Here is a 21,800-nt window from a genome sequence, read left to right as displayed (position 1 = left end):
TGCTGTTGCGGCTTTGCGGCATGAACAGCGGAGCCAATGAACAAATATCCAATTAAAATTGTTCAACATTGCGACAACATTGTGTTGGGGCACTCGGTTAGCTTGATAAAGAGCACATTTAGCTAAGCCATATGACTCCAACTGGCAAATGAGCTACGAGCAAATCGCGTTCGACTGGCTGCCTCTCGGAAATGGGCTAGACAAATGTGATTAATTAGTCAATGGAAATTCAAATTCAAATTGAAATTCAAAAACAAATTGATCAAGTGAAAAAGCGAGGCTAAAAAGGCATTCAATAATAAGATTTATCACGCTTAATACTGCTTAAGAGGGTAGAGAGAGGGAAATATAAAGTAGAGAAATGCATTTAGTAGAGAGTAGACAGAAGAAGAGAGTTGATAGCAGTTAGTTAGTTATACGAGATAAATTTATAAATTATACTAAGTGTACGCTGTTTAGTGAATTTATAAGAGTATATTAGTTGCGATATATAGGTCTATTTAGTTTTGATAGGTAGTAAAGCTTGCAGGAGGGAGAATCTGTAAGTGGAAAAAAGCAGGAAGATAAGCTTCGACAAGACCCTGCTTAATAACACCTAAAGCAGAATATTAATTTCTATTTGTAGATCAATAGATTTGATACAAGTTTAGCTGAAGAAAATGGCAGACAAGATCTCATCTCTAAAATTATAATACACAAATCTTATCTGTCTGAGATATAGTCAAATAATACTTAATATATCAATATATACTGAATTAAATCAAAAAATACCTTCAGAGTTAATTGCTTAACAGTCAAGATACATATGAAAAATGAAGTAAATAAATAATTCATTTAAATATGTAACAAACACTTCAATGAGCTCTATGACTTAAAAACTCATGCAGCAACCCTTCGAGGTGCTCAGCTCTTTTGCTTTATCTAGCTAAAAGCGAGCATATTTCATATTTCCATAAATAAGTTTTTGGGAAAATTATACAGAGTATTGTTTAGCCATTGGCTGGCAGCTAATTAAGTGTGGAATGTAACAGCAATCAGCTGGGTCTAGACAATGCTGTGGCCCCAGCAGCAACACCCCCACCACCACCAGCAGCAGCACCACAACCAGTGTGTGGCTGCCTTGAGCGATTGTGGTGCGGTGGTCTCTATACACAAATGGTCAGACGAGCTCTGAGTTCGGCTATCGAAGCTATCAACGCGTTTGTGCGTGGACCTGGAACCAAAAACAAGCGATCGCTGGCTGTGGTTGCTGCTGTGGCTGTGGCTGTGGCTGTGGCTGCGTGATTATCGTGGTCATTGTTACAGCAGCTTAAATGGGATCTCATGTTGATTGATTGTGCACACCTGTGTGCCGTGTGCTGCCAGCTCTGAGCTCGTTGCCCGAATTTGGGTTTCGGTTTTCTGTTTTGTTCAGATTTGGTTTTTAGCTTTTTCAGCTTTTGTTTTATTGTCTGCGATCCGCAGTTGCTGATGGCTTTGGACCCGGCCCAAATGCTGGGGTGAAAGCTGAGCTTTCATTTCGTTCATTGTTTGCCTCGCGTTGTTGTTGTTGGATTATGCAATGTGAGACAATTATTTTGGCAAATGAAATCAAACAACAGCCACATTTAGGAGCTCGTTGCGCTTCGCTGCCAGTTTGATGGACAGCTATTGTTGCTGCCGTTGCTGCCGTTGCTGCTGCTGCCGGACATGTTGGCGCTGCTTGGGTGGCTCCAGTTGCTGCCCCCGCAAGTGGCAAGCGCTGCGGCTATTGTCTGGTTCCGCTCGCCGCTTGCAATTTGTATGAATTTTCAATTGTTACTTGGCAGCAACAGCAGCAGAAGCAGCCAAGCCAGCCCGAAGTCGCAGCAGCGGCAACAGCAGCGCTTGAATGAATAATTTCCGCAGTTGGTCGTCATCAGCGTCGTCTGCGTCTCCGTCATCGTCTACAAAGATTCTGTTGTACAGCTGTTGCTGCTTCTGCTGCTGTTTTTGTTGTTGCTGTGACTGCGACTGCGACTGCGACTTCTGCTGTTTATCGTTGGGTTCTTTGCGCCAAATGAAAATGAACACGTGCGTCCGGTTGCTGCCTCAGCTGCCTTGGCTGCCTTGTCGTTCATACAATCCATGTATATATATACACAAATATATATATATATATATACATATATATATATATATATATATGTGTGTGTATGTGTAGCATATGCCTCGTGCATGTGTCCATCAAAGCACAACAACAATCAGCAAGGCTGCACGCCCCAAAAGCAAAAATTTCACTTTATTGATGAACGCTGCACTTGAATTATGGCTGTGTGGGTGAGCTGAATGATCACATTTACAAACACACACAGACACAAATATATATATGTACACTTATGACAAACTATTTGCAACGCCTGACCGCACAACGAGGCGTATGCGCAATTTGCTATAAACAACAACAGCAACAGCAACAACATCTGGCCCGCCTGCTGCTCGGCTTGTTTGCCTTGTGCGTGGCCCGTCTGACAGTGAATCGCTGAGCTCAGGGTTGTGGACAACTGTTTAAAAGCCCCTCCACTCGGCTAGGCTTGGGAAAGTAAACAGCGCACCGAGCAGTCAGTCCAATCGGAAACGGAAACACCAACGGCAACAGCCACAGCAGCACACTCCAAGACCAACAAACACTAATCGTAGTTTATTAAACTCAAATTTCATTTAGTTTTATTGAACTTCTCAGAGGTGCTCGTATTTCAATTGCATGCAGGGTCAGGGTACAACTATTCCCATCGTCAAGTATTGATGACTTTTCCAAAGGGTAAACACAGCTTATCTTTCGAGTAGAAGTCAACAGTCAGCTGGAAAACTTGGTGAGTTGGTAGCTTTAAGACTATACAAAATATAGCCCAAATGGCACGTTATCCCTTTGCTAATTCAAAAGGGCACACACGAGTAGATCTACCAAGAGCTACGTATAACCAATATACTCAGTTGTCACACCATGAACGAGCATTAAAATAGGTTAAGTCCCACTCTCGCAAGCACAAGTTGAGCCCCCAACTATAAGTCGAGTGCTTTTTCATTGCTCTTTCGTTTGGTTTGTTGTGGCAGCAGTCAACCAACTGTGCAATTTCAACTTGATAAACTTTAACAACAACAGCAACAACAACAGCTACAACAACAACAACGCGTTTCATTCATTATTTGTGCAACAACTGCAAAATATATGTATATGTACAGTGGCTCCAACGCCAAATCGGACAAGACTATTTATTTTTTTCAAAGTGTTTTTTCTTATGCAGTAAGTTAATTTTTTATCGTTTTCACATTTTTGCTTAAATCTATTATGTATAAGCCTCCCAAAACAAAAAAAAAATTTGTAATTTCAAACGGCAACATTTTTTTATTTTAAAAAACGAGCAACAAGTCCGATTTTGAGCTTCAACGCCAAATCGGACAAAAGAAAACTTAAATGAAAAATAACAGAAAAACGTAATATTTAATATTTTGTTGCAAAACCTTTGTTTGCGACAACAGCCTGCAAGCGATTGGGAACTGATTTGACCAACTTTTTGCAGATCTCTGGCTCTATGGAGTTCCAAGCTGCAAGTAATCCCTTTTTTAATTGGTCAACTGTGTTATACCGGTTTTGGTACACTTTCCTCGCCAAAATTTCCCACAGATTCTCTATGACGTTTATATCCGGGCTCTGGGCAGGTGTTTGGATCAGTTTAGGACAGTTATAGATTAGCCAGAGCCTAGCTAGCATTGAAGTGTGCTTGGGGTCGTTGTCTTGATAAAGAGCAAAGTCTTCAAGTATCCCCAATTTCTCCGCACTCTGCTTAACATTTTTCTTCAAAATGTCAAGGTAGCCAAATTTATCCAATATGCCATCAATAAAATGCAAATGGCCAACTCCCGCACTCGACATACAGCCCCAAACCATGACTGAACCTCCTCCATGCTTAACAGTGCCTATGGTGTTCTTGGGCTCAAACTCAGTATTTGGTTTACGCCACACATACACCTTACCATCGGACCCATGCAAATTAAATTTACTTTCATCAGTAAACAACACCTTTAAATAAGATAAGTGTATGATGATATGATGATTATAATATGATATACAACCAACTAACATGATTCCAAAAGTCATCGGTTTTTAGCAAGTACTCTTTTGCGAATTTTATTCTAAACGCCTTGTTCTTAGGGCTAATATACGGCTTTTTTTGTGCAACTCGGCCATGCAAATCATACCGATGCAAAGTATTGCGCACTGTGTTGTCACACACATCCTTTGCAAAGTTTGTTTTTATTGACATCCCGAGTTCCTTTGCGGTTTTAAAGGGATCAACCTTAATTTCCCTTATAATTGACCGTTCTTCTCTTGAGTTTAATCGCTTTCTTTTTCCCTCCTGGCTTTTGTTAATTAATCTTCCATCCTCCCGAAACCTTTTTATGATATCATGAACGGTAGATTTGCTTCTTCCGACCAGATCTGCTATTTCCCTAACGGGTTTGCCATCAAAATGCAGTTTTAATATTATTTGGCGTGCCTCAACACCAGTTTGCTTCCCACGTGGAGCCATTTCGCAAAAATAATTTGTGTTACTGTCACTTATGAGCTTGAGAACATAACGAAATGCAATAAGCAAAACAAAAACGAAAATCTCCGTCAAATAACGGATCTTTTTCTTGCAGTTTTCTTTTGTCCGATTTGGCGTTGAAGCTCAAAATCGGACTTGTTGCTCGTTTTTTAAAATAAAAAAAATGTTGCCGTTTGAAATTACAATTTTTTTTTTCTGTTTTGGGAGGCTTATACATTATATATTTAATAAAAAATGTGAAAACGATAAAAAATTAACTTAGTGTTAAAGAAAAACAACTGTGAAAAAAATAAATAGTCTTGTCCGATTTGGCGTTGGAGCCACTGTATACCCAACGCACTTGGCCGGCTGTGCCTGAGTTTCAACAGCTGTAGGAAGTTGCTTTATACAAAAATATATATATATACATATATCAAGTCCATGCCTCATGATTCAGCTGTGTATGTGCAATACATACAGTCTATAAATATATATATATATATATGATTATATATCGGAGCCCCATGTCCGACCAGATTGCTGCCCAGCGAAGCTTGGCTTAAGCGAAATGACCCCTGGGAGTCAACCTTCAAATGCAGCCCATGAAATCTCGCAATGCGACTTTATTTAGTAGGCACTGAAAGTGTTGCTCATTCAATTGGAAGAATTGTGCGAATTGATAAGGTAATTCCCAGGAAATTTCGATTACTGCTCAGAAATATACTTGTAAACGACATTTTATTGCTCCCACTCGACCTAGCAGAGGGGACAAGCTGAAGCTGAAGAAAACATCAGAGGGCAGAGAGGGAGTGGGAGAAGAGGAAGAGAATGTGTGCGAGAGCGAGTGGAGTGAGAATAGGATGATAAATAAAGGAATAAAAATTGAACACGAGAGAGAGAGAGAAAGAGAGAGAGAGAGAGAAAGAGAGAGAGAGAGAGAGAGAGAGAGAGAAAGAGAGGTATAGAGAAGACCAAAAGAAGAAGAAAGAAAAGAAAATTGGAGACAAAGCTACAAATAGATAATAAAACAGGGAGAGAAAAATCAGAAGAAAATAGTGTGAGAGAGAGAGAGCGAGAAAGAGAGAGAGAGAGAGAGAGAGAGAGAGAGAGAGAGAGAGCGAGAAAGAGAGAGAGAGAGGAATACAGTGAGAGTAACCATAAAGAGAGAGAGAGCGCGAAATATCTGAGAAAGATAATCAAGAGATCTATAAGTCAGAGAGCGCGAATGAGAGAGTACGAGGAAAGACTCTGAAAAAGAGCACAAGTAAAAGAAAGTTATAGTAGAAACAGAAAGAGAGAAAGAGCATGAAAAAGAGAGGTCTATGATTCCTGAGAAAGAAAGGAGTAAAAATCAAAGAAGAGTTTGAGCAGAGAAATTAACCTAAGTTATCGAATCGTAAAGAAAGGCAAATATTTTTAGCACTGTAAAAATTCATTATTAGAACTGCAAAAAGTCCGACTATAGAAGTTCCAAAAGTCCAATGTTGCATTAAATAATTTTACAGATTTCCATCTGTTTTTTATCCCTTTAAAAAGTTGACACTTTTAGCTAATTAACAATTGCCCCCATACAGTCAGGCACTTTCAGCAATGTGCTTTCTAGCTATGCTAATGATCATTGACTCTGGCCTCTCGTGCCCCGCTGGCTAGCCCGAAATATCGATTAGACTTTTGGGGGCAGCAGCACATGTGGCTCAGCTGTTTGCAATTACGAGTCGAGTGGCAAAAGAACCAAATCAAAGGCATTGCACAATTGCGCAATAGCAAAGGGGGAAAATGGGGGACTAGAGGATGAACAGCTGCATCAAATGTGTTTTTTTTTTCTCTTTCAGGTGCAGATGATCAACATTTGCCGGAACTGAGACACTTCCGCTTGCGCGCTCGCATGTGGCAGCAAGAGCCGAAACCCCTTCACTCAAAGCAAATGCGAAGCGCCAACTGAATTGACAAACAACACGTGTGTGGAGAGTGTGTGTGCAAGTGTGTGTGTGTGTGTGTGTGTGTGTGTCTGCGACTGTGTGTGGCAATAAATGTAATGTTTATGCTGACGCTCGACCTGCCGTCTGCTCAGATCACCCAGCCACAGCATACCCCACCTCAATTCCACTCACTCACTCTGTCTCTCTCGCTCTCTTTTCATCTCTCTCTGTCGCTCTCACCTTTTGGTCCGCTACTCCTTGGCCTCAGTTAGTCAGCCGCAAATTGCTTTCAATTATGTTTGCAGTCTGCTCCCGTTTTTATGGCTCGCTGGCTCGACGTGTCTCTGTTGCGGCTGTGGCATGTTCGTGTTGATGATCTGTGCGAGTGATCAACGTATTTAACTGGCAACTTGCAACTTCAATTGTGACTTCCAGCTTCAACTGCGACTGCGCTCTCGACATCTCGCAAGTGGCGTAGCTCAAGTACCCTGTAAATCTTAACCAGCTGAAGCGAGGCAGCTCGAGCAATGAAAATGTTAAAGAAAAATATGAAGATTGACGCGGCCTTTAGTCGATCTACTCTAGCTGAGAGATGAGAGAGGGAAACAGCTACTTGCTTCTAACTTGCATTCGTTATCTCTTCCTCTGTCTCTATCTCTATACCCATCTTCTTCTCATAGGGTACAGGGTAACCGCCTAGTCTCCACTCTACGCAATCATCTTCTACTCGTCTTTTGACTTTGATTTTAATCATCGGTTTCAGCATTAAAATGTTCCATTATGCCCGCCGCCCAAGAACCGCAGCAAATTGCTTGCGGAAGTGGGCCACGCCCATCAAAGTGCATGTTTCGAAAGGCATACGAAGCGCCGATGCAGAGCCGTAAACTAAGAGATTGAGATTGAGTTACCCAACGCATCATCGTCATCAACGCAGTCCAATTTGTGCTGCTCAAAAACAAACTCAAGTGAAAATTATGTCAAACCTGTTGAAAGACAGACACAGAGCGAAAAAGAGAGGGAGATCTGCATCTGTTGCTATCACAGCATCAGCAGCAACACGGAATTGAGTAATTTGCTGCAAAAGACAATTAGATGCAACAGATTGTTGACTAAGTGACTGAAACGTTTTTCAGTTGAGTTTTGTCGTTGAGGATCAGAGATCGCACAGATCCGCCTTCGCCCCGGGGCGGGACTTGAATTGGCAACAGCTGCTGCAGCAGTTCATATGAGTTCAATGGTGCGCACAAAAGTCGCCTCATCACATCTCATATTTTGTTCAGTCAATTATGCGCAAAATTGCCAGCAATGCCAAGCCAAGCCAAAACAAACAGACCTTGGGCCACGTTAATGACACTGAATGGGGTCAGCCCTACGTCGAGCTGAAGCCACGCACGCGAGCTTTCATACGTATAAGGTAGATAAGTACATTCAACTGACCACGACAGATTTGCTGACAGCAATCCGCAGCTGAGCATGCGGATCCATATGCCTCGCATCTGAGTGCCATTCCCCTGGCTGCCTCCCCTTCAGGCAGGCTGGCAGGGCGCAATTAGTTTTTTGCTCGTCTTCTTCTTAGACCCTACAGCTGCTCTGACAGCTGAGTGGATCAAATCGGAGCTGCGATTGTGGTGTAAACCAAGCAAAGAGAATTGATAACTTTATGTTTTCTCCTCAGATGCCTGCTGCTCATTATAAAAGCAGTTAACTTCAGTTGTTATATTTATAAATGAAAATGTTTCCTCAATATTATAATTTGCCTACATCAGCTATAGAAACTTGAAACATCAAATGATATATGTCCCTAGTATAAATCAGTACTATTAATTGGTATTCAAATCAAGAAACAGTTCGTGTTTGTACTTTGAATGATTGTAACTAATCTTTTCGAGTTCATGTGGATCTCGACTCACTTTTTGATTCATATAACTTTCTACACTCGATTTGCATTGGCAATTTATATCAATTTATATGACTCAAGTTTTTAAAGATCTTAATTTCATATACCTCAAACACATATGAAGAGCTTAGTCTTCTGAGATCTTTGGACTCTGTTGAATAGCTCTATTATAATTTCTATGCTTTTAATCTTCAACGTAATCAAGTTGTCTTATTATTTCGCTAAGCACCTTATATGCCGATCCTCAGCCTCTCCCCTCACCGCTCCACACGTGCACATCGAAATCCGTGCTGTATAATTGGTTTGTCAGGCGAAGAGAGCAACCAGCTCACAGCTGTGCCTAAACGTCCAACGTCCAAAGTTGCTAAGTGAATTAAAATAATGCTGCTGCGACTGCCAATGAACACGATCATGATCATGATAATGTTCATCATTATCGTCATCATGTGGATGATGATGATGGCGGTTAGACAGCCCCAAACCGAGACCCTGACTTTAACTGTCTGGCTCTGACCGCTGCCTGGTCGGCTAGCTGGCTGGCTAGCTGGCCAGTTGATGATTCTATTTATTACATGGCTCGCAATTTGCAATTCCTCTTCGCTTTTTTGCTGTGCTGCGTTTTAATTATTTGGCTTGCCGTTAGTTTTAATAAAGTTGCTAACTGTGAAACGACGTGACTGCAAATGCTCGGAAAATGAGTATTTCATTTACAGGGAAAGTGTCGGGCAGTGTCTACAGCGAGTCAGACTGCCAGACAGCTAACCGATTAAAATCTCAGCGAATTCGCAGAAAATTCTTACACGCAAGCCAACAACGAGGACAGCTGAAAAGTTGCTGCGTTAACACCCATTTCCATTTGCCAGCTCCAAGTTACAGTCTCCAGCTCTTTCATGCGAATATTTTATCACGCGAGGCATTTTTGATAAGCATCTAGCTCAGCTGCTGCAGCGCAGCCCAAGCGGAGTTCGATTCAGATGCTCAGATCGTTGATCGCCCAGCGCCGATAGCAGCAAACAACGCCCCAACAACAAGAACACAAAGCTCAGGTACAGGACATCGCAGTCCAGACAAAGCATTTGCCTTATCTACAACTGGGCATCTGCGCAAGCGCTGAACGCATTCCGCGCATGGATATGGCAACAGCTTCCAGGCGCACCAAGCCTAAAAAGCTCAGCTACGTCGACTATTGAATCTCCTGCCGGACAAAGGGCTTACGAATAAATAAGTGACTATCTACTATGACTAAAAGTTACTATAGTATAAGTGTAGTAAGTATGCATACTAACGTAATTTCCTATTTGGTCCATCTGTTACTGCACTGAAAGACAAGAGAAGTTAAATAATAACCTTTAAGCACTTTTTTAATTACTCTACAGCCTCATTAAATTTCAATACCACATTGAAAGGGTATCAGAAGGAGGCGTGGTTGTGTTAGGGCTACATGTGGGCAAGTGTTTGCGCCAAGCGTTGATTGCACTTATCGGCGGCGCGATCGATGGTCAGGCTGCAGCTGCAAGTGGCGTGAATTGCATGCGTATCTGCTGCCTGCAGCTTTTCGTTGCGGCGGCAGGTTGTTGTTTTTTTCTGTTGCACGCTTGCGTGCTGCAGCAAAAAGTGCAAACAAGTGATGAATGTCCGTGTTATGCGATCTAATGATCTAGAAATGAAGTTAATAAATCGTTTAACCAGATGGCGCAGCGCCAGCTAGTTGATGCAACTATGCAGCCATCTCGACTCCTCTCTCTTTCTCTGTCTACCACCCAGCCACAAAGTGGAACAGTTTGCGGATGCTTGCTTTATGGCCGGGCCACCGGGCCAAGAACGAGAGTTAGGAGAGGCACGTAATTTGCATAACTACTGTGCTTATAACTCGGTACATAACAAATTACAACAATTTGATATTGCGCACATACCACAGAGAGATGGGTAGAGAAAACGAGAAATGCTCAGCTGATATTCGTGGCATGCCACAACGCTAGAGCAGCGCAGCCAGTACAGACAAACAAGGCCAAGAACTAAGCAGCAATCCGAGCACTTGGCTAACAAGCACATGCAAATTAAGACCCACTTTGTGCTTTGTGTACATTTATTATTATTATTAGAGTAATATTGTGGCTTAAATTACAAAGTGTGGCAATTAAGTATGTTGCACAAATGTTGACTTTATGCAACAATTAAATCTAGTATAAATAGGCAGTCGTTTAGTGGTTGTGTATGTCGTGTATTAATGTGCATCCTACATCTAAGCATTACCAAATACATATTTAAACTGCAATGAAGAAGAGAAATATATAATTAGCAATTGTTTTAGTATTATTTTAATTTAAATTCCAATTTACCTATAAATATTTTAGATCTCAACCAACCAAGGAATCCAAGCTACAAGAAAGCTGCAAAAAAGAAAATAAAAATGTATGAGTATGGCGTAGATTCACTTTTTCAAATTAAAAGATTTTTAACTTTGAACTCAGTAATTAATTTACAATCAAATTATTTCATTAGTCTAACATATGTAAAAACATCATCGTAAAGTGTTTGTAGTAGCCTTTTATTAGTAAATCGTTAATTACCTTCTCAGCTATTGCAAATGGGATCCAAGCTTCCAATAGATTAAATAGTCGAGTTGTTTATGAGACTGCAATAGATCAAAGGAATCTATTAATATTTATAAAATAAGCAAGTAATTTTAAGTTTAATTGATTATCAGCAATTATCAATTTACACTAATCAAGGCATTTCATAGGTGTCCCAAGGTAAAAACTTAGCTCATCATAAAATCATTTAAACCAAAGATTGTTTCAAGAAAACTCACCTTATAAAAAACATGCAATTGCGAGTCCTAAATCATCCAGAATCACCTGCAAAATACAAGACATGAAATCAATAAGTATATCCGAATTTATTTTAGTAACTTCATCGAGTCCTGTCAGTTTTTTAATATTAACACTAATCAAGGCATATGTCATAGGTGTCCCAAGGTAATTGCTTTATCATCAGGTAACATATTACCCACATCTTATATAATCTGTACAGTTTACTCACCTATTTAGAACGCATAACGTGTACGTATGTCTTCCAGCTTCTTGCAGATCTGATTCGGCGTGCGGAACATGTCACCCGCAATGCTCTTTTGCTTCACTGCATCAATAGATAAATACTGCTCGCACAGATCGCCGTCCAGCACATTTTTTACAGGATAGTATGAACTGCGGTAGCTTAGATGATCGCGACCACATAAAGGTGGGTTCTCATTGCGCATATGCATCTCTAGGTGCTGGAAGAAGTCGTAGTCCTCGCGACTGGTGAACGGCACAAACGCGCCAACGGTGCCACTCAATGTGGAATAGATGAGTGCCTCGGAGCCACCAGGAATGAGCGTGGCCTTCTGTAGCGACATGATGATCTCTCCCACATGGAATGAGCATATATTCTCAGACTTCTGTGAGGCCCCAGACAGCAATCCACGATCCCAGAGCGACTTGGTTCCAGTGGGATCTTCGTCTACATCGTCGGTGACCGAATGCGGCAGGCGTTGAATGCTCAAATTGCCAAACTTATCAGCAATGGCAATGGTATCATAATCCAAGAGAGTTGTAGCCGTTACCCAACGTGGATGGGTGTCATCGGCGAATATAATGAGCTGATTCTCGGCCCGACGATAGCGTATAAAGAATACAGACTCCTGAACATCAGAGACATAGACACGATGGCCCATCGCTTGAATGTTGACGATCTGGTAGGGAATGTGTTTATTCTCGCACTTACGCAGCATCTTCTTCTTGCCCAGATCATAGATGCGAAGCATGCGGCCACAGCCAGCAAGTAGGCGACCCTGGAAACCGCACAATGCGCCGGGTATCTCATCAATTTCGGTACGATGCAAAAATTCCAGCGCCGAACAGGTCGGATCAATTTTGTAGATATCAATGCATCCACCTTGTGAGATGCGTGGATTCAGCTGTAGATCCTTTGCAATGCCCACTGCCAAATAATAGCGACCATCTGCAGCAACGGAGAACTTAAGCATGGCCATAGACATGATGGCCTCGTTCTGTGTCAGGGGTACATTGAACATTGTTTGGCCGTGCATGGCATCTAGACAGCGTATTTGCGAAGCCCACAAGCCAAGTCCTGCTTTGGGGGCAGAGAATACATCCTCTGGTAGCACTTCATTAATGAACGCATTGGCCATTTCTCTGGCCAGTTCACGCTCCTCGTCGCCAGCAGCGCTACGCATTTCCTCAGCCATTTGCTCCTTACGTGTATTCTTCGTATCCTCGGTGTATGCGTTATGATCCGTTTCGGCAATTAGCATGCGGCCCGTATCCGGATGTATGACAAAGGCCCGCGGTGTAAACTGCAATGGAAAGGCCACCTGATTGAAGACGGCGCCTAGTTTTTCCAATGCAAGGATACGCAGTGTGTTCGTCGATATAGCCACAATGCCCTCACTACATTGCTCGCTAGAAAAGCCCGAAGCATATTCTAGAGTCTCATATGATAAAGGCGTCAAATGAAAACGATTCTGATGGTAATAAGACAGCCAAGTACGACTAGACATGGCCAACACAGCTTCTGCGCCTTGCATCTTGATACGGAAAAGCTTTACCGGGCGCGACCCCAAATAACGTGTTCGCGTATCCGCCAAATCGCCTGATACAGGATCCAGCACTGTACGCAGCAAGACGCCGTTACTTAATCCAATATTCAAATAGATGGTGCCCTTATTACTGCCGCTGCGTTGCGTTGGCACATCATCATCTGCGCCGGGATTGATGGTACTCTCTGTGTGGCCCATTTCGACCAAGCATAACGACTCGGCTGGTGAGGGTAGCGCTTGCATGGAGCAGGGAGAGAGGCAATTATTTGGATCCAGAGAAAGAATGCGTACAGTGTTATCAGCCAGACCAACAGCTAAAAACCAAGATCGTTGCTCGCCCTCTGGTACAGTCCCCAGAGCCATGCACATAATCTCTGCAGGCATTTCCGAACGTTCCGTGTACTCGTTCAGTTCACCAGTCTGTAAGTAAAATAATTCCAATTAGTAATCTTCATCTATAAGATTTAGTTAATGAAAATGCATTGCGTAATGATTGCTCAGCACTGCAGGACACAAAGTGTCTCAACATGATTGTTCTTTTTCGTGTTTTTGTCATCAGCGCAATGTGTAGAGGATTTACATACAGCTTATGAATAGCGATAGATTTACTGTACTAAAATATCCTCTTCTGTTATATACTTTATTAAATGCTTACCGGATCCATTTCAAAATAAACCAACTCGCGACCAGAGAGCGTTATGACCACCTGCCGTTGATTCACAGCGCATTTGGTAATAGATTTCTTGCCAGGCGCCTTCCATTCGTTCACGCGCTTATCGGAGCGTATATGACGAATGCCATCTGGATAAACTTGGACCAGAGCATCGTCGCCCAGTGCAGCACAACATAATGTTGGCGTGGTGCCTAAAAAGCCGCTGTCCGTCACTTCCTCAACGGTCTCTCCAATGCTCAGAACCAGTGTAGCATTCACAAAGGAGACTATGATATAGGCATCAAACTCGTCTAAAAGTAGGAGCACAATACAAAAAGTTTGATCGTCAATTAAATATTCTTTGAAAATATACCATTTTAAGGGCATTTGGTGACATTGAATAATCAGGTTATCAAATTGTAATCAATGTAAAATTCAGCTGAAACACGGTTGATAAGTAATCACATCATGTTCAATGTCAAGTCTTAATTGTAATATTCAATAATAGAGGTTTGTAGCATTTGTTTTGTAGTATCTGTTGACTTAAGAGCTGCAGTAATGTTGCCTTACCTATCGCTTCACAAAAGACAAATATAAATTATAAGTATTATACACGAGTGTATTGGATAACTCGTTTTTTATATCTGTTCAATAGTCACACAACAAACAGTTGACGTCTGTGTTTAAGCGCCTGAAATAAGAGAGAACTGGTGGTTGATAACTTGTGGCTTTTGGATCGTGTTTATATATAGGTATATAGGCTAGGATTGTTGCTGTTTCTTATGAATCATATATCGGTTAATGAAATGGGTCACAAAGCAGAGAGCAAAATCTTTGCAAATATTTTAAAAATCTAAATCAACAATCGTAGCACAACCTGTACATATATAGCAATATTATTTGTTTATCTTGGGGTATCGTGTTCTATATCATCAATGCACCAGTTAAATTATTAGAAATATTTCATAGCTATCAAGCTTAAGGTCTAAACTTAATAAATAAGCACAAAGATAAAATTAAATCTTTGTTCTCGACTCACCGTCAATTCGTTTCTTGACAGTCCATACGGCATTTGGATTACCGGGCAACTCGGAGACAGCCATCTCTGACACTTCAAGACCATGCCGCAGTACACGCAGTGTGGAGCGCGGTCCACGTCCACAAAGCACATATAACTGTGGCGTATCCTCATTGGCCAAATCAGCCACTTGTGAGGTGATAATAGGCGCAAAGGAAGGCAGCTCATCAACCAAAACGAGATTCTTTAATGCACGTGGAGCAAAGAAGAACGTTTCACCCTCCTCCAATGGCATTGCAGAACTGAATTCAGGTTCATCATCGTCATCGCCCAGATGTGCTATTTGGTACAAATAACTATAAAAACACAAACAAGGTTAGAATGCGAAGAAAAGGTTTAAATCTCCTATTTTACTTACTGGTTGCCAAATTCACTGGCTACGAACAAAAAGCCCGTCTTCAGCACACACATCGCTGTCGCAGGGGGGACTGTATCAAAGTACTTTAGCTTAATTTCGGACACCACATCGTCATCAGTCTCGAGGGTGATTTTGAATATATCGCCTTGCTCGGTTTGTAGTAGAAAGAAGTACATGCTTTTGGTGCGATGAGTTGCAGAGCATATAAAAATCATTCCTCGCTCCGGATCATCAAGATCATTGCGTCTACGTGGTATGGGACAACGAATATCGTGTTGATCGCCCAAATTCTTGTAGGTCAAATAGTTCTCCGAACAGATAAGCACACCAGAGGGTCCGTCATTGCCACCCGGCACAGAAACCAAGAAGTTCGCATGTTCTTCAAGTGGCTCCGAGTACTTCCGTACAACATGGTTCAGGCCCAAGTCAAGTTCGTAAAATGTGAGCGTTTGTTGCGTGCGTTGAGCTGCATCACCTGCAAATTAATAAAAGCTATGTTTAATGCAAAGTTGTAAGGGAAAACCATTTGAAAGTAAATGGAAAAGGGTGTGGGCCACAAATCAGTGAAGTGCAGCTAGGTAATTACAGCAGCACCAATGGTTCAGTGGTCACATTTATCTAGCGCTAAGTACATAACAGTGTCAATGGTATATAATCCTTATGCACTGTGAATTAAAGCGCCAAAGGGCAGAACACATTTTAGATAGGCATAATCTTACCTGATGGATCCAAGTCGGCTTCCTCGTAATCGATTTCCAGACAAGCAAACATGGGATTGTCAAAGCCAACATCCACGCCCACCATATGATAAGTCAAGGTGTTCGATTTGTGTGCCTCCAGAGGCGAAGATATGGTTAGTCGTGCCTGGGTATCTCGATTCATGATATAGGCTAACTTTTGTTTCTCAACAGCACCAATCATCACGGCACGGCCCTTGGGATCAATAGCAAAGTACTGTCCCGGCACAATGCGTCGGCAACCTGATTTGCCAAAAGTCTCCTGATGTACTTTTTCCAAGGCATTTTTGCTTGGAATGTACTCCAAAATTACAATGCGACCAGAATCTGAGCCCACGACAATGTAATCTATGAGAAGCCAAATAAATAATCTAATATTATATTGGAAGCAATAAAACTGTACTTTTTTGAAGGTAAAATTTGTTGTAACTCGAAGTTTCAATTCGCCATGCCATGTGGTTATGGGTCATAGCAAATGCGACGTCAAGTCAAATTACTATCGCACTTAGACTCATACAATAAGGTCGAACTGGGAACAACCAACAAAGTTGTCTCAATTGGGTTTTGTGCATACAGACATTGAATACAATATATATTTAATGTAAGAAATAAATAAAATACAAACTGTACCAACCTTTTGTGCCACCGGTTAGACGAAAGGCCATTAGCGCACGGATGCAACCAAATATTTCCGTCGACATCAAAGTGTGGACTTTGCCTGTGTTGGGATCAGGCCGCAGTAGTTCCAGCGACTTGCCACGTGACAGCAGCACCTCCTGCTGCTTACCGCCCGAGAAATTTCCGTGCACGGCATGAGTGACGCCGGTGCCCTTTTGGAGCGTCAAATTATACAAGTACATATTGAAGCAGAGCTATTTCCAGCTTACACAGTTGCACTGAAGAAAAAAATGTAATGTTGAGGTTAGACACGACCAACACATATAGACCTAATATTAATATCTTAGCGAATATGTACTGCTTTAATAATACCAAGGCCACAGTAACGAAAGTCGTGCCGCCTAACGATGCGAAGTAAGCAGCTTTTGATTTTTTAATTTTGCACGCTATATAATGCGACCAAAGCACAGACATTTCTGATTTCTGGAGATACTTCGTGCACAACTATCATTAAAATATTATGTAATTCAAGTATATAACATCTTAATTAATTACCTTTTTCAATTTTATTCAATGAATTAACACATTTTAACAATGATGCGTTTGGATTAAGTTTTTTTCACATCACTCAAGCGGCGTCATTTTCAGAGCTGCCGCTTGGCTTGACCGGTGAAGAGAAAATGGATGGAATAAAACGCGGCCGGCCTTTGACAGTACTCATTGCAGAGCTGCTTTCATTTCGATAACAATAATTTTAAATTCGATTTGGTAGCCCTGGTCGATCAGCTGGCCGATGACAATAGTATTAAAGTACGAGCGAAAAAGTTTTTAAGCTCAGCAGGTGGCAATGGAGATGGAGAATGCTCTATATGCAGAAGCCAATGACAAAATCCGGCTAGGCGAAGAGCTTAAGAAATCTTTGGTCGAATTCGAAGACATTCCAGGAGTAGCCAAAGTGCAAAGGAAAATAGAACAGGAACTTAAATTTTTGGAAAAGGTTTGACTTTTTTAGCAAACTAAAGAGGCTATTAATAGTTAACCCATATTTAAATTCAGGTTATACGTACCAAAACCTTAAAGGAGAATCACATTACAAGCAGCAACTTCGTTAATTATGAATTTCTAATAAAAACGCTGCGCCTGCAACAAGGAGTTGTAGATATAAATGCAGTATTTAATCTCGAATCGCGTGAGAGTCCTCTGCGTGTAGATATTGTTGCGAATAACGGTCTAAAGTGGATAAAAGTAATAGCACGCAATTCTAAATCTATCGAAGATGCTGCCAAAGGCTGCGTCAGCTTTGGCGCACGCAGTGTCTTGGATCAGGCAAGCGATTATCTAGAAGCAAGCGAACTGCACTTCTGCATGTTTCAACGCCCCAAGGTTAACAATAATTCTCCATCTACCTTTTGATATATTTATAGTGATATCTTTTTTAGATTGTTTTTTACTTCTCCAATAAAATTGACAGCTCGTTGCACGATGAGCTCAAGGAAATGGGAGTGCAAACTGCCTCGTTGGAAGATCCCGACTTGGATTTGGATCAGTATGCCACCTTGTCAAATGAATTAAACTTAGATGTGACTACGTTGCTGGCTTACGTGAGCGCTCTTTCAAATGGCGGCTGCCATTACGTGTTTAAAGAACCGCTTCTAACTGAACAGGCTGAAAAAGAGCGCGAATCTCCAGTTAAACCAATACTCGACAAAATATTTAAAGACAAGCGCCTGGTGTGTTGCCAATTAGCCAACGATGCATTTCAAAACATTCTCAATGTATTGGGCGGGCCGAGTGAGCGCAAACTCGCTGAAGAGTTGATGAAACGTGTAACAGTGTATCCGGATGTCGAGACGATACCGCCAGAGTTTTCCAACATACGATTTACAGCTAAAGTAAATGAACGAAGCTTAAAAATATTCAGTTTTGGCATGGATCGTAAAATTTTTACAGTGACATCCAATAAAGCTTTTGTTAGATCAGCTAAAATGCAGGTGAGTGTAATTTTTATCATGATAAAAGACAATTTTAGTTACTTTTGATTTATTTTCAGGGCATAAACGTGCCCGTTTTTGTGCATGCGTCACGTGCGCTTACTGAGGGTAAACAGGCAACCGCTGTTCCGATCTAATGTTGTTAATTTATTAAAACTTCTGACTTGTATATACAAAAAATTCAATTTGATATTTTTATTTGTTCCGATAATTATTTTTCGATAAGCTGTTCAAGTTATCGGTAGACCAACTGTGATACAGAGTTGCCAAGCAGCTAACGTATTCCGCAGGTAAACAAGAACAAAGAACAGAAAACATGGATTGTGCACCGCTAAATTTGGTAAATAAAAGATAACTTTTCAAAAACTTGTATATCATTATCAATGTGTATAGGCACATTTCCACGAACGCCGTTCAGAGCGTTTCATACGGCACCATCGCTATGAAGAAGCCATAAAGGCATTGGAGACTTCGCTAATATATTTACAGGATGCCTACAAAAATGTTCAACTGGCAAAGTCGAAAGAAGTGCTCGATACCTTAACGCTTGACTTTCAGCGCAAACTTCGGCAAATCGAGATGCGGAAAACGCAACATGGACTCACAAAGATGAAAGATTTCGTCCAGCTTAAGGAAACAAGTCCCATGCTTCCATTGAGGCCAGAACAGGGAGTAGGTTCAGCTCAGTCCGTGGCCAAGGCCATTGACAAAACCGTACAGGACTTCGATGCTAAGTTCACCTCGACCATTGAACGAAAAGTCACCCCTGCTTTAGTGGAGCTTAAAGTGGAAACTATGATCCACAGCGATCCTCAAACGGAAAGCCAGGAATTCCACAGCCTTTCCACGCTTGAACGTAGCTCAGAGCATGAGATGCCTTCCCTCACTCCATTGGAGCTACCCTCATTTGATTATACAATGTTTACCAGTTCGTCTGCTCCATCCCTGGCCAGCTATATTGGTATGGCCGAAAGTTTTCAAAAGTAGTTTGTAGTTAAATATAAATCTTTTAGTTTGTATGTATATTTTACATATTGAGTTTTATTATTTAGCCAGCAAACCTTTTAACAAATCATCCACATCTGTCTCCGTCTCCACGTCTTTTAGCAGCAGTAAAACCTGTGCCTCCATTTCACAGAGTATTGGTGGTTTCTGGTAGGTTATGATGAGTGTGTTGAACTGATGATGAGTGCTTATATTGGCCTGGACGGGGGGTACGCCGCAACGATCCAGTTCATGTACAGATATAACTTTATAGTATTTCTTATTGTTTGTGCGCACGACGATTGCTCGCTGCTCAGCATCTGCACGAACGTTATACATATCTATAGGGTAGGGTAAATTACGTATGCGCCATTCAATATTTTTCTTTGTAATTCGTTTGGTTAGCAATGGAGCAGTATTGCTCTCTCGCAATGTGAATTCTGCACCAGACATGGTGTCCGCATCACCACCGCCGGCGCCATATGCGTTGGGCTTATTGCCGGCAGCCCAGTTAAGTTGGCGCGGCTCTTCGCCCAGCTCTATTTCCCACTCGGGTTCACCCATGAGCTGTTTGCATTTCCGCCAAGCTCGCCTTTGCACTACGCCTGTATCCATATTGTACTCCTCAGCCATTTGTTGTCCATCTGGAAACTTGTAGAGCACCTTGCGCAGCTTGTTGCTGATCATTGAGTTTTTCTCAGCAGATTGCAAATAATTTAACCAATGTTGATAGGACATTTTATGAATATTACAAACTTTGTCTGAATTTGATCGATGGCGCAAAAGCACATTTTGTTTTTTTTTACCCTGGCAACCAGGGCTGTCAGATATCAGCTGTCCGTATTTTGTTTACAAGCAAAATGAAATGGGGCTGCCAACTCTTTTCAATAGTTGTCAAAAATTAAGACGGCGAAGTTGACGTGGCCGCGAATGAGCACATAAAAATACGCATATTTCATCATTTGCAGCTGTATTTTAATGTCTAAAGCTATTTAAAGTAAGCCAATATACGGTACGTGTTTATAAATAGATACAAAGGCTAACTGGACGTGTGTGTTTCATACTAATTAAAAAAAATAATATTCTTAACTCTTTGCAGAGGAGAAAAAACTTTAAGCGCACACTAGAAAAACTAGAAAACTTTTCACTTTTTGTATTGGAAAAGTAGCAAAAATGAGTTTGGTATGGACTTTGATCGCCGCTTTTCTGTATACAGAAATTGCAGTGGTTTTGCTGCTAGTGTTGCCCGGAATAAGCCCGTACAAATGGAATCGTTTCTTTAAATCCAAATTTCTGGCCATGCTGGCCCAACAAGCGCATCTCTACTTTTTCCTAATCATGGGTGTGTTGGTGCTGTTTCTGCTGGAGGCTATTCGCGAAATGCGCAAATACTCCAACATTGACAATACCGGCGATGTACATCTTAACGTAGAGATGCAGCATAGCATGAGATTGTTCCGTGCCCAGCGTAACTTTTATATTTCCGGTTTTGCCATTTTCCTTGTTCTGGTAATTCGAAAGTTGGTGACACTGATTTCGGCACAGGCTAATTTGCTAGCACAGAGCGAAGCCTCCATGAAACAGGCCCAGAGCGCAACGGCCGCTGCTCGCTCTCTGCTGACAGAGAAGACCGACAAAGCCAAGGAGGCCACTGAAGATTCTACCCTGAATGAGGTAAGTCAACTCATGTAGTTTTATAGTTGGCATTTGGAGTTTTTGCACATCGTCCAGGCCAGGCATGTTTAAAGAGCTTTGCCACCCACCTAACACTTAGACCGTTTGCTACTACCAGCTGTACAATCAAGGCAATTTTTTAACATACCCGCATGGAAAGTGTTGGGCGAGAATCAAGAAATGAAACCAAAGTAAAATTCTTCGTAAACTCTTTAAACAGTTGTCACGCCTGCGGAAACGTGTGCAAGGACTCAACGCCAGATTATACTAAGTTTTCGAAACGACATTCCCAAAATATCCCCCGTCCACATACACTCACACACACAAAAGAAAAGACCCAGTCTTTCCGTGGATAAGTATTCAAATATAGTCGATACTCGTTTTACAGCTCAACAAGCTAAAAGAACGCGTTCAAGAGTTGACCTCCGATTTGAACCGCGAGAAGAAGGATAAGGAAGCAGTCAAGTCCCAAGCAGAGAGTTTGCACCGTGAATATGATCGCCTCACTGAAGAGTACAGCAAATTGCAGAAGCAAATAACCATTGGTGGCGGAGTTAAAAGTGCGTCCATTAAGGATGACTAAGCGCTTTTCATATCGAGCGCAAAATACACATTTAAAGAATGATAAGACTTATAACATGGCGGTGGAGGCAAAGGCATCAACTGGAGATATATCAACATTAATGAAGATTATAAATCGATAACATAACCAACAAACGAAATAAAAGCTTAGCTGTTAATACAC

At 41.6% G+C, this 21,800-nt stretch overlaps 5 protein-coding genes and 2 non-coding genes across 8 annotated transcripts; 3 read left to right on the top strand and 4 right to left on the bottom strand.

Moving 5' to 3' along the window:
- Nucleotides 1–10,435: 10,435 nt before the first annotated feature.
- Nucleotides 10,436–17,096, bottom strand: LOC111598684 (splicing factor 3B subunit 3). 2 transcript variants are annotated; one of them, XM_023314047.2, is made up of 11 exons: nt 16,962–17,095; nt 16,423–16,684; nt 15,771–16,136; nt 15,052–15,526; nt 14,655–14,989; nt 13,619–13,926; nt 11,406–13,383; nt 11,176–11,221; nt 10,934–10,998; nt 10,703–10,753; nt 10,436–10,632 (listed from the first exon to the last, which is right to left on the bottom strand). In XM_023314047.2, exons 2-7 carry the CDS (start codon nt 16,646–16,648, stop codon nt 11,410–11,412), a joined length of 3,684 nt encoding a protein of 1,227 aa, XP_023169815.1. In that variant the 5' UTR covers nt 16,649–16,684; nt 16,962–17,095; the 3' UTR covers nt 10,436–10,632; nt 10,703–10,753; nt 10,934–10,998; nt 11,176–11,221; nt 11,406–11,409. The 2 variants fall into 2 exon arrangements, with proteins under 2 accessions (XP_023169815.1, XP_023169816.1); XM_023314048.2 differs by lacking the exons at nt 10,436–10,632; nt 10,703–10,753; nt 10,934–10,998; nt 11,176–11,221; nt 11,406–13,383 and adding an exon at nt 14,186–14,306 and having other exon boundaries at nt 13,846–13,926; nt 16,962–17,096.
- On the bottom strand, nt 10,822–10,896 carry LOC111598775. The gene has a single exon (XR_002751394.2). It is a non-coding gene; the product is annotated as a small nucleolar RNA Me28S-Cm788 (small nucleolar RNA).
- Nucleotides 11,062–11,143, bottom strand: LOC111598774. The gene has a single exon (XR_002751393.1). It is a non-coding gene; the product is annotated as a small nucleolar RNA Me28S-Gm3113 (small nucleolar RNA).
- Nucleotides 17,097–17,171: 75 nt separating the features above from the next.
- On the top strand, nt 17,172–18,553 carry LOC111598687 (UPF0415 protein C7orf25 homolog). Its single transcript, XM_023314051.2, has 4 exons — nt 17,172–17,403; nt 17,463–17,789; nt 17,846–18,397; nt 18,457–18,553. Exons 1-4 carry the CDS (start codon nt 17,254–17,256, stop codon nt 18,532–18,534), a joined length of 1,107 nt encoding a protein of 368 aa, XP_023169819.1. The 5' UTR covers nt 17,172–17,253; the 3' UTR covers nt 18,535–18,553.
- Nucleotides 18,554–18,661: 108 nt separating this feature from the next.
- LOC111598692 lies at nt 18,662–19,399 on the top strand. Its single transcript, XM_023314057.2, has 2 exons — nt 18,662–18,737; nt 18,791–19,399. Exons 1-2 carry the CDS (start codon nt 18,714–18,716, stop codon nt 19,382–19,384), a joined length of 618 nt encoding a protein of 205 aa, XP_023169825.1. The 5' UTR covers nt 18,662–18,713; the 3' UTR covers nt 19,385–19,399.
- A 16-nt stretch (nt 19,400–19,415) lies between these two features.
- Nucleotides 19,416–20,204, bottom strand: LOC111598691 (protein DPCD). Its single transcript, XM_023314056.2, has one exon. The coding sequence runs from the start codon at nt 20,117–20,119 to the stop codon at nt 19,442–19,444; it is 678 nt and encodes a 225-aa protein (XP_023169824.2). The 5' UTR covers nt 20,120–20,204; the 3' UTR covers nt 19,416–19,441.
- Nucleotides 20,205–20,301: 97 nt separating this feature from the next.
- Nucleotides 20,302–21,799, top strand: LOC111598690 (B-cell receptor-associated protein 31). The gene is made up of 3 exons (XM_023314055.2): nt 20,302–20,393; nt 20,481–21,055; nt 21,444–21,799. Exons 2-3 carry the CDS (start codon nt 20,555–20,557, stop codon nt 21,636–21,638), a joined length of 696 nt encoding a protein of 231 aa, XP_023169823.2. The 5' UTR covers nt 20,302–20,393; nt 20,481–20,554; the 3' UTR covers nt 21,639–21,799.
- Nucleotide 21,800: the final 1 nt, after the last annotated feature.

Source organism: Drosophila hydei, unplaced genomic scaffold (assembly GCF_003285905.1).
Source record: "Drosophila hydei strain 15085-1641.00,03,60 unplaced genomic scaffold, DhydRS2 tig00008135-arrow-pilon, whole genome shotgun sequence".
In the NCBI taxonomy this organism is placed as follows: Eukaryota; Metazoa; Arthropoda; class Insecta; order Diptera; family Drosophilidae; genus Drosophila; species Drosophila hydei.
This window is presented reverse-complemented; position numbering and strand designations above follow the sequence as displayed.

What these genes read in the sequence shown, in the direction of transcription:
- LOC111598684 (XM_023314047.2), bottom strand. Translation starts at nt 16,648, where the DNA reads ATGTACTTGTATAATTTGACGCTCCAAAAGGGCACCGGCGTCACTCAT. An exon ending in GCCAGTGAATTTGGCAACCA is followed by an intron (nt 14,990 to 15,051) that starts GTAAGTAAAATA and finishes GTGTTTTTATAG; the next exon opens with TTATTTGTACCAAATAGCAC. An exon ending in TGTCAAGAAACGAATTGACG is followed by an intron (nt 13,927 to 14,654) that starts GTGAGTCGAGAA and finishes TCCTACTTTTAG; the next exon opens with ACGAGTTTGATGCCTATATC.
- LOC111598687 (XM_023314051.2), top strand. Translation starts at nt 17,254, where the DNA reads ATGGAGATGGAGAATGCTCTATATGCAGAAGCCAATGACAAAATCCGG. An exon ending in GCATGTTTCAACGCCCCAAG is followed by an intron (nt 17,790 to 17,845) that starts GTTAACAATAAT and finishes TATCTTTTTTAG; the next exon opens with ATTGTTTTTTACTTCTCCAA. An exon ending in TTAGATCAGCTAAAATGCAG is followed by an intron (nt 18,398 to 18,456) that starts GTGAGTGTAATT and finishes ATTTATTTTCAG; the next exon opens with GGCATAAACGTGCCCGTTTT.
- LOC111598692 (XM_023314057.2), top strand. Translation starts at nt 18,714, where the DNA reads ATGGATTGTGCACCGCTAAATTTG. An exon ending in ATTGTGCACCGCTAAATTTG is followed by an intron (nt 18,738 to 18,790) that starts GTAAATAAAAGA and finishes CAATGTGTATAG; the next exon opens with GCACATTTCCACGAACGCCG.
- LOC111598691 (XM_023314056.2), bottom strand. Translation starts at nt 20,119, where the DNA reads ATGTCCTATCAACATTGGTTAAATTATTTGCAATCTGCTGAGAAAAAC.
- LOC111598690 (XM_023314055.2), top strand. Translation starts at nt 20,555, where the DNA reads ATGAGTTTGGTATGGACTTTGATCGCCGCTTTTCTGTATACAGAAATT. An exon ending in AAGATTCTACCCTGAATGAG is followed by an intron (nt 21,056 to 21,443) that starts GTAAGTCAACTC and finishes CTCGTTTTACAG; the next exon opens with CTCAACAAGCTAAAAGAACG.